At 42.4% G+C, this 14736-nt stretch overlaps 1 protein-coding gene across 1 annotated transcript in view; it reads left to right on the top strand.

Moving 5' to 3' along the window:
* Positions 1 to 7360, top strand: part of spop (speckle type BTB/POZ protein) — a 52132-nt gene extending 44772 nt beyond the window's left edge. The window contains exons 7-9 of the mRNA XM_029438666.1: positions 2822 to 2877; positions 5279 to 5401; positions 7214 to 7360. Coding sequence (XP_029294526.1) covers positions 2822 to 2877; positions 5279 to 5401; positions 7214 to 7360 — 326 coding nt within the window. The remainder of the gene's footprint in view (positions 1 to 2821; positions 2878 to 5278; positions 5402 to 7213) is intronic.
* Positions 7361 to 14736: the final 7376 nt, after the last annotated feature.

The following is a 14736-nucleotide window of genomic DNA, read 5'->3' as shown; positions in this document are numbered from 1 at the left end:
TGCCTCCTCCCTCCCTGCCTCCTGCCTCCCTCCCTCCTGCCTCCCTCTCTCCTGCCTCCCTCTCTCCTGCCTCCCTCTCTCCTGCCTCCCTCTCTCCTCCCTCCCTCCTGCCTCTCTCTCTCCTCCCTCCCTCTCTCTCTCCTGCCTCCCTCTCTCCTGCCTCCCTCCCTCCTGCCTCCCTCCCTCTCACTCGTTTCCCTGTTTCTCTCTCTCTCTCTTGTTGTATCCCCACATCCCTCTATTATTTGTCTTCCTTTCACTCTTCTCTCAGTTCCCTTTACTCCCCATTCTCCTCTCCCTCCGTTCACTTTCTATGACCCTCTCTCTCTCTCTCTCTCTGTCTCTCTCTCGCCCGCCCCTTCCCTTTGTTGCTGCAGTATGAGCTCACCAGTATTGAGCTGCACCAGACAGACTTACTGTAGGTTTGTCCCCACAGTCCTACCTTGCCCGTTCACTGCTAAGTTTGGTTTCCAGGATGCAGACATTAATTCACTACACTAACTTTTTTTTTTTGTTTTAGGATTTTTACCTGATATGTGACAAAAGGATTGGCAGCAAAATCATGTCCCTGTCTCTGAACAGGCTTTGGCATCCTGTATAATCGCAGGTAACTGCAGGGAACTAATAATCTACAGCACATCAAGTTGTCTTTCACTTCTCGCGGTCATGTGACCTGGAGACTCTGAGACTCTTCACAGGAGAAGACACTCCCTCTTTTTTATTCTCTGTTTCTTTAACGGCAAAATCCTCATCAATGGTGAAGTTTTTTTAACTAAACTGTCCAAAACCTTAAGTTGCTTAAGTTATCTGGCGAGCTACACAAAACACATTCCCTCTGCAGAGAAAGCAGAAGAGAAGTTTATGTGTTTTCAACTTCTAAGCTTCTACAGCGTCCACCCTTTCCAAACATGAGCTCCCTCTGACTGAAACACGATTTGGATGCAAGTCCTGTCACGTCTATAATCTGATCGTACGATAAAAGGAATTTGGACCTTTCTATCCATGACAACTTAATTGATTTACCTTAAAAACATTAATGGAAAGCTAACACTGTTTCGTTTGCTCCTTAACATTAAAGCTGTGGGATAACCCGGAGGTTTTGTTTCTGGCCTGACCTTGAAGTTACTTTGACCCTGAGCCCCACAGCGTATCTGAAACTGTGTGAGCGCCGAGTGCCGCGGGGCCTGACGTTAGTTACCGTGCTATTTATTTAGCTGATGATGATGACCTTATACTTGTTCCCATTGTTTACTTATTGATTCACTTCTTGGCAAACGTTTTACCGATTATTATCAGTATTACTACTTCTTTGTGACCGTGTTGATGAATGACACCACGTTTCCAAAAGAGTAATTAAATGGGTAGCTAGCTCTGAGGTTGATAACTCATTATTAAGTACTTAAATTAATTAGCATATCACTGACTTTGACACATACTTAATAAAGTGTTGAAACATTTGTTAAATTTTAATCACGAGTTAATTAAGCATTCATTAGTGAACAGTAATGTAAAGTGTTACCCAATGAACACATTATCAAACAAAGTGAAACATATCACAAGAGGATAGAAGTTGATTTTTCAGTAAAAGGTTAAAGGTCAAACCTTTTTTTTTTTTGCAGAGGAACTTTCTTCTCTCCGCTGTCAAACAACCGACTGGCAATCGAGTTGAAACACAGAATCAATCCGTGGGGTTTGTGCCGAGACGAACCGCTGTCACGGCAGCGATGATGAGAGAGAAAATGCAGTGTTGTTGCCTTGAGCAGAACTACAGAGACAAGATGTGGTGATTATTTTAATCATGCAGAATTATCATACGGCCGTCGATCTCCAGTAACAGAAGTGGGACAGATTTACGTCATTTGAAGTGCCGTGGTTAGATCAGACCGTTTGAATGGCCGGTCTGCGCTGAAGATTGAACATAACCCCTCCAAGCTGGGGGGGGGGGGGGGGGGGTCGTGGCTGGAGTAGTAAGAGAGGAAACACACCTGTTTACTAATAAAAACACAAACAGCTCCAGCACTTTGGGGTAACGAGGTTTGGTTACTTAGACTGTGAATGTATTTGTGTTTAAATAGCGTTACACAATGTGGTTGAAGAACATCAATATAATTAAATCTGGATGAAAATTGGATTTAAAAAATGTGCATAGAAAACTTTGAGGGACTGTGACACATGATCAGCAGCTCTTTTGCATCTAGTCTCCACTTTTCAGTTTCTGTAAATGGAAGAATTGCCTGAACTGTCCTTGCCTCAAGGATTTGTAGACTGTGGCCTTTTGCAGCAACAGACATCTCATTTTCGATTTGCAGGGACATAAAAGCTGGTTATAAATCACTGAAAAACATATCTGCTTCTTTAAAAAAACAAAACATTTTCACTTTTTAAAATACGCAGTCCTCTAAAATAGAATAGTCCACAGTATGTTGAGTGGCAGCAGGCGACCGTGTTATCGAAACAGGAAGACAGGCCTTAATTAAAGCATAATGTATCAAACACGCTCCAGTCAAGTCAGTGTATCAGCGTTCTGGCTAAACACACCTCAGAGGTCGTCACGAGTCTGTCAGCGCAGCGGAGCTGCAGTCGACGTTTTCCACACGATGCTTCCACTGATGTCACTGCTGTCAATCATCCCCCTCGCTCTCCTCTGGCCCTGTGGCAGGCTGTTAACGGATATCAGAAACCTCACCATGCATCAACATAACACACAATAACAAACCTCTCTCTCTCTCTCTCTCTCTCTCTCTCTCTCTCTCTCTCTCTCTCTCTCTCTCTCTCTCTCTCTCTCTCTCTCTCTCTCTCTTTGTTTCTCCGTCTGTCTCAGCTCGTTCGCCGGTTTTCAGTGCCATGTTTGAGCACGAGATGGAAGAGAGTAAAAAGGTGAGTCGAGCGCTCTCTTGTTCCGGCTCCCTCAGCGGAGAGCCCAATGTCTAAGTTCTAATCTTTCTCTCTGTTGCATCAGGAAGTGTTCACCTCTCAAAACATCCAAGTGTGTCAGCACGTGTTCATGTCTTGTTGACTGCATCTCTGTCATCGTGTGTCTTTTAAAGCTACTGTGTGTCGAATTCTTTATGTGATTCCAGCGTCTTTGAAACGATTGTGAAGGCAGGAGGTGTTGGTTGTAGACAAAATGAGACGATACAAAGTGAAAAGCAGAGAACACACAATCATCTCACTATTTATATTCTGGGGCTGTGGCAGGAGTGAGTATTAGAGGTCTGCCATGGCTGCACAAATATACAATATATTGCACAACATTTGTTTATGGATAAACTTTGTAATGGCAACATTGCTTATAAGTTCTAAGCGTCTTTAGCGATGCTGTTCTGCAATGTTTCGTTAAGGCTCACCACCATTCAGAGTCACACGGCTGCTCCTAGCACTGAGTTTACACTCAATCACCAGATAAATAAGACCTTAGCATCTCACTGAGCTCCTAGAAACATACAGTATATCTGGCCACGAAGCTAAAGGAACAACATGTTGACATACTGTGTTAAGCTAATAATACCAAACTAGCTCATTTATCAATTGGGCTATATTCTACACATAGTGGCTTAAATTAAAATGTTATATATGTTTTAGAAATGTTAAATTAATTTGGCCTCCATTCACTCCTTGATTTTCACTTTGTCAGGATTAATAGAGAACAACATGCTAAACATTTAATCCATTGGGAGTTGTTCTTTTTATGGTGTGTTTGGACAGAATATGACCTTTTATTAAATATCAAGTAACTCAAATGAAGCTCTCCTGTACTGCATATATAAGTTAATGTTCAGTTTATTTTATATTTATTTATTTATTTGTGGTTAATTGTGCATGTACGTCTTTCAACCCGACATGCAGATGTGTGCATGTTTTATGTGTCCTCTGTGATATGTGTGCGTGTTTCCATGTCTGTGTGTGTGTGCTCTTGTGCCACAGTTGGTTGTGTTCATCTGGTAGGAGGTGGTGAGATTGAACCTTGATGATTTAGCCGTCATGTCAGCGGAATATTGATGCCTGCACGGCTCGAATGGGGAAATTATAAAGCACAGAGCCAGGAAATGCATCTTAATTGCTGTTTAAGTGGGCGTCTTCATCAGAAAGAGGGAGAGACGGGGGGCCGCGTCCCCATACGATTCACAGAAAACAGATAGATGGGTTAACACTCCTCTGCAGCACTCTATATAGGAGAGACAAATGAGCTCATAAAGAAACACTCTAATAGAGGACTGCTCTGTGAATACAGGGGGCGCTTCAGACACTGTAACTACAGGAGCGTCGTCTGTTTATGAGATGCTGGTGAAAGCTCGCCAAGGAAGCCATGTTAGTTTTCCTCGTGTGACTTGCATTTTCTTTCTTCAATAACACTCCCAACACGCTTTGCTGTCAAAAAGCAGAAGAATGAAAGGACTCAAGTGTTCATGTACTGCATGTCGAACCTCCTCCTTTATCTGGATTGTGCACAAACAGTTAGAGAGCTCTAGTTTTCCTATAAGTCTGAGGCTAATGTGGAAACAATACGTACGTGCCGATTTGATTTACATTATGTAGTGAGAAGAGGATTCATGCTTCTGCTGCATGAGTGCTCGCACGTGTTATGTGTTAATGTGTGTTGTCTGCGCTCCTGTAAAAGGGCACTGCTGTACGCTCACCCTGGCTGCCGCTCAGACTCTCCCTTCATTGGTTCTCGGTGTGTTTATGTTGCTGTTGATCGGTCAGAGTTGACACAAACGCACTAAGCTGTTGGTACACCCAGCCTGACCCTGCTAAAACGCCGCCGGTCACCGTGGCGACGATAAAGCACTGTTATAATTGGTTTACTGCTTTGTTCTGCCTCTCAGTGCGGAGGGAAAGATTCAGGTTCCCCGTCACTGTGCCAGCGAGTGATAAAACCTACTTTGCTGGCTGCAGGCGCCGTCAAGGAATGAATGTTCAGGATTAATTTTCAGGAATCGGTTGAAAAGAATTAAAACATTTGCTAGAATGTCGTTTTGCTGAAACGTGTTTCGACTGTTCAGGAGGTCGTTCAAGTTTGGGTTTTTTTTTGCCACTTGGAACTTGTTTTGTGTTTCTGCATGGCTGACTGTCCCCGTGTGTGTGTGTGCGTTGCGTGTGCGTGTGCTAAACAAGGTCAGTGAGGGAGTTTAATTCAGGTAGGTTTTGGAAAACCCACTCTGCTGCTGCGCATGGTTTAGAAGTATTGTCAAAGCATCTGTCTTTTTTATTCTCTTGCCTTTTTTATTCTGATAAACCCTGTGTGTATTCTCCTCTTCTGTCCTCTCCTCCCATTCAGAACCGTGTGGAGATAAATGACGTGGAGCCAGATGTCTTCAAAGAGATGATGTGCTTCATCTACACAGGCAAAGCCCCCAACCTGGACAAGATGGCCGATGACCTGCTGGCTGCAGCTGACAAGGTACAGAGAGAGAGAGAGAGGATGTGCGTGCACCTGTTACTATGTACGTTCATATTAGGCATAATAATGTCCCCAGAAATACACCTGAGAAGAACCAAATGCTCCTCAAGGCTTGAGCACACTTTAGCACAAACATATTGACATGTTGGAGGTTTACAGATCACAATGAATCCTCCTTGTTTGCTCCTGTGCTCTCCTCGTAAACTCGAGGTTCGCTTATTCGTCCAAAGCCACATTTAATTTCTCTATTCTTCCAGCTTGACTGTTTTCCAGTTTTCTGAGAGCTTATTACATTTGCTCTATTCATAGTATCAAACTGTTCACGAGCTTAAAGAGTATTTTTCCAACGTGTAATGGCTCACAACACTTCTGTTCCATTGTGATGTGTCTAAAGCAGCCAAGTACACACTATTAAAGCCGGGGGAGACGGGTTGTTTTTGGGATCTTTGGGCGAACGTTCCTTTAACCTTTCAGCATATTTTTTATTCAAGTGGCACCCCAGTGTTGGCAGTTTTCTGGGAAAGAAATGCCAGAATTTGGAAATACTAATTCTTTCCCCCCCGTGCCTGTGACAGCCGAGGCCATCGGTACATACTGTACGTCCGTACGTCCCATTCTTATGATCGAGATATCTCACCAACGCCTGCAGGGAATTTCTTCAAATTGTGCACAAACAATGGCTACCGGTCACTAGACTCTGTAGGCTGAAGACCATAGTGAGCGCTGGGAACAGACATTCATTCCCCCCCCCCACAGGATGAATTTGAAAAACTTTGGTTTGATTGACTTTTCATCCAGCATCACCATTTGGACAACATTTTAATTTGACAAAACAAAATTGGCCTTTTGGCGGCTGTGGCTCAGGAGGTAGAGGGGTCGTCCACCAGTCAGAAGGTTGGTGGTTCGATCCCCAGCCCCTGCAGTCAGCATGTCGAAGTGTCCTTGGGCAAGATGCTGAACTCCAAATTGCTCCCGATGGCCAACGATGTGTGAGTGTGAGAGTGTGTGTGAATGGTTACACTACTGACGAGTTGATGTGCACTTTGTATGGTGCTCTGGTGGGCTCATTTGAGATGCTAAACTAAGACGGAGAACATGGTACACGTTGTACCCGCTCAACATGAGCATGTTAGCTTGTTGTGTTAATATCTTATATACAGCTATACTCTTGTCAAGAGAGTTTAAAAGATTCAAATTTGTATTCCTAACGTTCGCCCCGTGACTTCCGGAGACCTGTTGTCGGCTAAAGAGAAATGTTGTTCTAGCCTTCACGCATGAGGAAAGCACAATTACACTTCCAACGTTGCGTTTTCTCTTCCACCAATATTTGGAGCTTGGTAGTCGAGAACACTTTGTTTTATTTACTAGATGTAAGACATGCGCTGAACATCCGAGCACAAATGTTATTTAGTGGAAGTTCATTTAAATGAACTCCTTTACATCGTTAGTGTTAATACATGGAACATTTCCTTGTAGTCTGTCCTGAACCAGCGTGACTCATGAGAGGAGATTACTGTTCTGAGCAATTTCTTTTTAATCAAACACATCGAAAATAATTTCTTTACCTCTCAAGTGAACCTCCCCCCCCCACCATCCCTCCCCCTCAGTCTGCAGAACTGTCACTTCTCCTTCTCTTCACCATATGTCTTTCTTATTCAATCTAAGTCCTGTTGCCGCGCCACGGTGGAGTAATTCTGTGTTTCCGTATCATTACACAGTGCGACGACAGTTGTTTGTGGCAGCGCTGTTTAAGTAATTTAGTTTACCTGCTGTTCCTCCTCTCCGTCTCTCGCTCGTCTCTGTCATTGGCAGTATGCTCTGGAGAGACTGAAGGTGATGTGCGAGGACGCTCTGTGCACCGGTCTGAGTGTGGAGAACGCCGCGGAGATCCTCATCCTCGCCGACCTGCACAGCGCCGACCAGCTCAAGACGCAGGCCGTGGACTTCATCAACTGGTGAGTGACACGCCTGCACTGAGATCATTCCACTCCAGAACTACTTCCATGCACACACACACACACACACACACACACACACACACACACACACACACACACACACACACACACACACACACACACACACACACACACACACACTTAGCTTTTAGCCAGAGGAAGTCATTCATTTTCAGTGGGAGCAATTTTTGTCTCCCTAGGAAATTGAATTTAATCCCCAGATCGGACCATTTTCCTGCCGTATCATATTGGGCCATTTAGCAATAAAGCTCAGCTGCTGATGGTAATCATGTTGCAGGCAGCCTGTTGAGGTAAGACGGGGCCTGTTAGCATCAATGACTGCTATTTATGTCCACAGAGTGGATTGATCCAGTATTTAAATGCCCAGTTGAAATAAAAACCTTTCTCTCCGTCACTACCTAAATCCATCACCTTCCTCTCTGTTTTCTGAATTCTCTTTCCCTCCGTTGGGTTCGATCCTCCTTACAGCTTTTACTCCGTGCCCGACCTCGTCCCTCTCTCCCATCTTCCCTCAACCCTCCCCCCTTTCTCTCTCTCTCTCTCTCTCTCTCTCTCTCTCTCTCTCTCTCTCTCTCTCTCTCTCTCTCTCTCTCTCTCTCTCTCTCTCTCTCTCTCTCTCTCTCTCTCTCTCTCTCTCTCTCCATCCTGTTCTGTGCTTAAGAGCTCATGTAATGCCTTAAGGTGTTCAGTAATGCAGATTTCTGCCCCTAATCCCAGTCATTAATTGTGGTTATGGGCGTTATGACAGTTTAATTTGCCACAGCGTTGTTGTGGTGGTGAGAAAATTGGTCACGAGGGACCGCTGGCCAGCTAAGCGTGATCAACCCTCCTCCTGCGGACACAATGGACAGCAACAAGAGGAACAAAACAAAAATCAATTTAGGGGACGAATATAGAAAACAGACAGAGGAATCAGTAATCCCCCCCCCCCCCTCCCCAATAGCCCCTTCAACCTCTTTCCAGACCGGTCTTTACAAGCGGCTTACAGTCATTTAGTCGAGACAATAGGAGTCGTCTTTATCCTACCTCTGTCTCATTTATTCATCCTCCCCGGGGATGTAGCCACCTGGACACTCTTTATCCACTTTGTTTAGAGGAAAGAGTTTATCCACTTCTGTGTTCGCCCAACATGAATCTGTACCACATTCATGGAGTCCATCGCAGTAAGTAGTGCAGTAGTTTTTTGTTGGTAGCTTTACACTGACTGGAGGTCATAGATTGCCCTCTTTTTAATTTACCTGCACATCACTGCTCCTCTCCCTGCCCCTCCCCTCCCGTGTCTCTCTCTGCAGACTTTCATCACTCTCCCTCACCTCCCCGTTTAAAAAAGAAAGTATTTATTTTCTTAGTCTCTGCTCCCTCGGTTCTTCCCTCCTCCCTCCTCTCCTGCTGCGACTGCTCTCTTCATGCCCTTCACTGGCCGCCTGTTGCCTCAGCACACTGGCCATTACTGTAAGCAGGGGTTCACCTCCTCCACAGAGGATCGGGTCAGAGGTCGGCTGGAGGTCTGGACACCATAGAACCACACACACACACTCCGTATGCCAAGAGCAGCCATGCCCAGACACAAACACACGTGAGCACATGCTGTTGTTATTTACACACAACAAACCATGAAGAATGTCATTAAAGGCCACACAGCGGTGTGCGTGATAGTGCAGCCCAGTGCCCTGAGGGTGTCAGGAGGTGGAAGACCGCCACAGGGTGCTGGAAACACATCTGTGGGCGACGATGACCACAAGTAAAGCTCATCAGCAAGTCACTACACGATTTATCCCAGACTTATGTCGGCTTTCTGGGTTCCATTAGTTAAGCTCTGCATTTGCACAACCACATCCAACAAGTTCAAAATGTCTTTTATGGCAACCAAAACAAAAGATAAATTATTAGAATCAGTAATTAGCATCAAATGATGCACACCCTGCATCACCTGACACTAATATAAGATGTTCAGCTTGTAGATTTAAGTAAAATTAGAAATACCACAGAGTAAAAATATGGAATTAAATGTAAAAGTCCAACAAACAAAATTTGACTTAACTGCAAAGAGGACTCTCTGTAAGCAGAGATTTATCAGGGATCTTGTCATTGCTTAAATCTTTACACACATTTTCAGTCGGTCCATCCTAAATGGTAAGTTTCCCTCTGAGCCTCACATCTATTTTCAAGGTATTTGAGGGATTAGTTTTTTAACCAAGAAGGATTACCTTCTGAAACGCAGACTGTTTTCTAAACTTCAGTCTGGATTCTGAAAGGCCCGTTTCACTGACGCCTGTCTCATTCCCCTTTTTGATGAGTGGAGGATGGAAAGTGAAAGCGGTAACTACACAGGGAGGGTTTGTTAGATCTTCAAAAGGCTTTTAATACTGTAGAGCACGGCCTCTTACAGACGAGACCAGGATGCTGAGGATTGACTGAAGTGTCGGTTCGATGGTTTAAATCATATCTGACTGAGATCCCAGTTTAGTGTGTGTGTGTGTGTGTGTGTGTGTGTGTGTGTGTGTGTGTGTGTGTGTGTGTGTGTGTGTGTGTGTGTGTGTGTGTGTGTGTGTGTGTGTGTATATGTGTATATATATATATATGTATATATATGTATATGTGTATATATATGTATATGTGTATATATATATATATGTGTATATATATATATGTGTGTATATATATATCTATATACACACACACAAACACGTATATATATCTAGATATATCTATATATATATATATCTATATATATAGATATATCTCTATATAGATATATATATATATATATCTATATAGAGATATATCTCTATATATATCTATATATATATAGATATATCTCTATATAGATATATATATATATATATATATATATATATATATATATATATATAGATATATATATCTATATAGATATATCTCTATATAGATATATCTCTATATAGATATATCTCTATATAGATATATATATATATATATATCTATATAGAGATATCTATATCTATATATATAGATATATATAGATATAGATATATATAGATATATCTATATAGATATATCTATATAGAGATATATCTATATAGATATATCTATATAGATATATCTATATATATATAGATATATAGATACAGATATATATATATATCTATATCTACAGATATATCTATATATATATATATATATATATATATATATATAGATATATAGATATATAGATACAGATATATTATATATCTATATCTACAGATATATCTATATATATATATCTATATATATATATATATATATATATATATATATATATAGATATATAGATACAGATATATATATATATCTATATCTACAGATATATCTATATATATATATAGATATATAGATACAGATATATATATATATCTATATCTACAGATATATCTATATATCTATTCTCTCTCTCTCTCCTCTCTCTCTTCTCCTTCCTCCTCCTCTCCTCTCTCTCTCTTCTCTCTCTCTTCTTTTCTTCTTTCTTTCTCCTTCTGTCTCACTCCCGTTCCGGTTTTTCAGTGCCATTTTGAGCACGAGATGAAGAGAGTAAAAAGGTTAGTCGAGCGCTCTCTCTTGTTCCGGCTCCCTCAGCGGAGAGCCCATGTCTAAGTTCTAATCTTTCTCTCTGTTGCATCAGGAAGTGTTCACCTCTCAAAACATCCAAGTGTGTCAGCACGTTTTCATGTCTTGTTGACTGCATCTCTGTCATCGTGTGTCTTTTAAAGCTACTGTGTGTCGAATTCTTTATGTGATTCCAGCGTCTTTGAAACGATTGTGAGAGCAGGAGGTTTGGTTTGTAGACAAATGAGACAATACAAAGTGAAAAGCAGAGAACAACACAATCATCTCACTATTTATATTCTGGGGCTGTGGCAGGAGTGAGTATTTAGAGGTCTGCCATGGCACACAAATATACAATATATTGCGACAACATTTGTTTTATGGATAAACTTTGTAATGGCAACATTGCTTATAAGTTCTAAGCTTCTTTACGATGCTGTTCTGCAATGTTTCGTTAAGGCCACCACCATTCAGAGTCACACGCTGCTCTCTAGCACTGAGTTTACACTCAATCACCAGATAAATAAGACTTAGCATCTCACTGAGCTCCTAGAAACATACAGTATATCTGGCCACGAAGCTAAAGGAACCAATGTTTGACATACTGGTTAAGCTAATAATACCAAACTAGCTCATTTATCAATTGGGCTATATTCTACACATAGTGGCTTAAATTAAAATGTTTATATTTTTTAAATGTTAATTAATTTGTCCTCCATTCACTCCTTGTTTTCACTTGGTCAGGATTAATAGAGACACAACATGCTAAACCATTTAATACATTGGGAGTGTTTTTTTTATGGTGTGTTTGGACAGAATAATGACCTTTTATTAATATCAAGTAACTCAAATGCGCTCTCTGTACTGCATATATAAGTTAATGTTCAGTTTATTTTATATTTATTTATTTATTTGTGGTTAATTGTGCATGTACGTCTTTCAACCCGACATGCAGATGTGTGCATGTTTTTATGTGTCCTCTGTGATATGTGTGCGTGTTTCCATGTCTTTTGTGTGTGCTCTTTTGACCACAGTTGTTGTGTTCCATCTGGTAGGGAGGTGGTGAGATTGAACCTGATGATTTAGCCGTCTGTCACCGGAATATGATGCCTGCACGCTCGAATGGGGAAATTATAAAGCACGGCCAGGAAATGCATCTTAATTGCTGTTTAGTGGGCGTCTCATCAGAAAGAGGGAGAGACGGGGGCCGCGGTCCCCCATACGATTCCAGAAAACAATAGATGGGTTAACACTCTCTGCAGCACTCTATATAGTGAGAACAAATGAGTCATAAAGAAACACTCTAATAAGGACTGCTCTGTGAATACAGGGGGCGCTTCAGACACTGTACTACGGAGCGTGTCGTCTGTTTATGAGATGCTGGTGAAGCTCGCCAAAGGAAGCCATGTTAGTTTTCTCGTGTGACTTGCATTTTCTTTCTTCAATAACACTCCCAACACGCTTTCTGTCAAAAAGCAGAAGAATGAAGGACTCAGTGTTCATTTACTCATGTCGAACCTCCTCCTTTATCTGGATTGTGCACAAACAGTTTAGAGAGCTCTAGTTTTCCTATAGTCTGAGGCTAATGTGGAAACAATAGTACTTGCCGATTTGATTTACATTATGTAGTGAGAAGAGGATTCATGCTTCTGCTGCATGAGTGCTCGCACTGTTTGTTATGTGTTAATGTGTGTTGTCTGCGCTCCTGTAAAAGGGCACTGCTGTACGCTCACCCTGGCTGCCGCTCAGACTCCCTTCATTGGTTCTCGGTGTGTTTATGTTGCTGTTGATCGGTCAGAGTTGACACAACGCACTAAGCGTTGGTACACCAGCCTGACCCTGCTAAAACGCCGCCGGTCACCGTGGGCGACGATAAACACTGTTATAATTTGGTTTACTGCTTTGTTCTGCTCTCAGTGCGGAGGGAAAGATTCAGGTTCCCCGTCACTGTGCCACAGTGATAAAACCTACTTTGCTGGCTGCAGGCGCCGTCAAGGAATGAATGTTCAGGATTAATTTTCAGGAATCGGTGAAAAGATTAAAACATTTGCTAGAATGTCGTTTTTGCTGAAACGTGTTTCGACTGTTCAGAGTCGTTCAAGTTTGGGTTTTTTTTTTGCCACTTGGAACTTGTTTTTGTGTTTCTGCATGGCTGACTGTCCCCTGTTGTGTCGTGCGTGTGCGTGTGCTAACACGGTCAGTGAGGGGAGTTTAATTCAGGTAGGTTTTGGAAACCCACTCTGCTGCTGCGCATGGTTTAAAGTATTGTCAAAGCATCTGTCTTTTTTATTCTCTTGCCTTTTTTATTCGATAACCTGTGTGTATTCTCCTCTTCTGTCCTCTCCTCCCATTCAGAACCGTGTGGAGATAAATGACTGGAGCCAGATCTTCAAAGAGATGAGTGCTTCATCTACACAGGCAAAGCCCCCAACCTGGACAAGATGGCCGATGACCTGCTGGCTGCAGCTGACAGGTACAGAGAGGAGAAGAGGATGTGCGTGCACCTGTTTACTATTTACGTTCATATTAGGCATAATAATGTCCCCAGAAATACACCTGAGAAGAACCAAATGCTCCTCAAGGCTTGAGCACACTTTAGCACAAACATATTGACATGTTGAGGTTTTACAGATCACAATGAATCCTCCTTGTTTGCTCCTGTGCTCTCCTCGTAAACTCGAGGTTCGCTTATTTCGTCCAAAGCCACATTTAATTTCTCTATTCTTCCAGCTTGACTGTTTTTCCAGTTTTCTGAGAGCTTATTACATTTCTCTATTCATAGTACAAACTGTTCACGGAGCTTAAAGAGTATTTTTCCAACGTGTAATGGCTCACAACACATCTGTTCCATTGTGATGTGTCTAAAGCAGCCAAGTACACACTATTAAAGCCGGGGGAGACGGGTTGTTTTTGGGATCTTTGGGCGAAAGTTCCTTTAACCTTTCAGCATATTTTTTATTCAAGTGGCACCCCAGTGTTGGCAGTTTTCTGGGAAAGAAATGCCAGAATTTGGAAATACTAATTCTTTCCCCCCGTCCTGTGACAGCCGAGGCCATCGGTACATACTGTACGTCCTACGTCCACATTCTTATGATCGATATATCTCACCAACGCCGCAGGGAATTTCTTCAAATTGTGCACAAACAATGGCTACCGGTCACTAACTCTGTAGGCTGAAGACCATAGTGAGCGCTGGGAACAACATTCATTCCCCCCCCCCACAGATGAATTTGAAAAACTTTGGTTGATTGACTTTTCATCCAGCATCACCATTGGACAACATTTTAATTTGACAAAACAAAATTGCCTTTGGCGGCTGTGGCTCAGGAGGTAGAGGGTCGTCCACCAGTCAGAATTGGTGGTTCGATCCCCAGCCCCTGCAGTCAGCATGTCGAAGTGTCCTTGGGCAAGATGCTGAACTCCAAATTGCTCCCGATGGCCAACGATGTGTGAGTGTGAGAGTGTGTGTGAATGGTTACACCTACTGACGAGTTGATGTGCACTTGTATGGTGCTCTGGTGGGCTCATTTGAGATGCTAAACTAAGACGGAGACATGGTACACGTTGTACCGCGCTCAACATGAGCATGTTAGCTTGTTGTGTTAATATCTTATATACAGCTATACTCTTGTCAAGAGAGTTTAAAAGATTCAAATTTGTATTCCTAACGTTCGCCCCGTGACTTCCGGAGACCTGTTGTCGGCTAAAGAGAAATGTTGTTCTATCCTTCACGCATAGGAAAGCACAATTACACTTCCAACGTTGCGTTTTTCTCTTCCACCATATTGGGCT

The sequence above is a fragment of the Cottoperca gobio genome, chromosome 8 (assembly GCF_900634415.1).
Source record: "Cottoperca gobio chromosome 8, fCotGob3.1, whole genome shotgun sequence".
Taxonomy (NCBI): Eukaryota; Metazoa; Chordata; class Actinopteri; order Perciformes; family Bovichtidae; genus Cottoperca; species Cottoperca gobio.
This window is presented reverse-complemented; position numbering and strand designations above follow the sequence as displayed.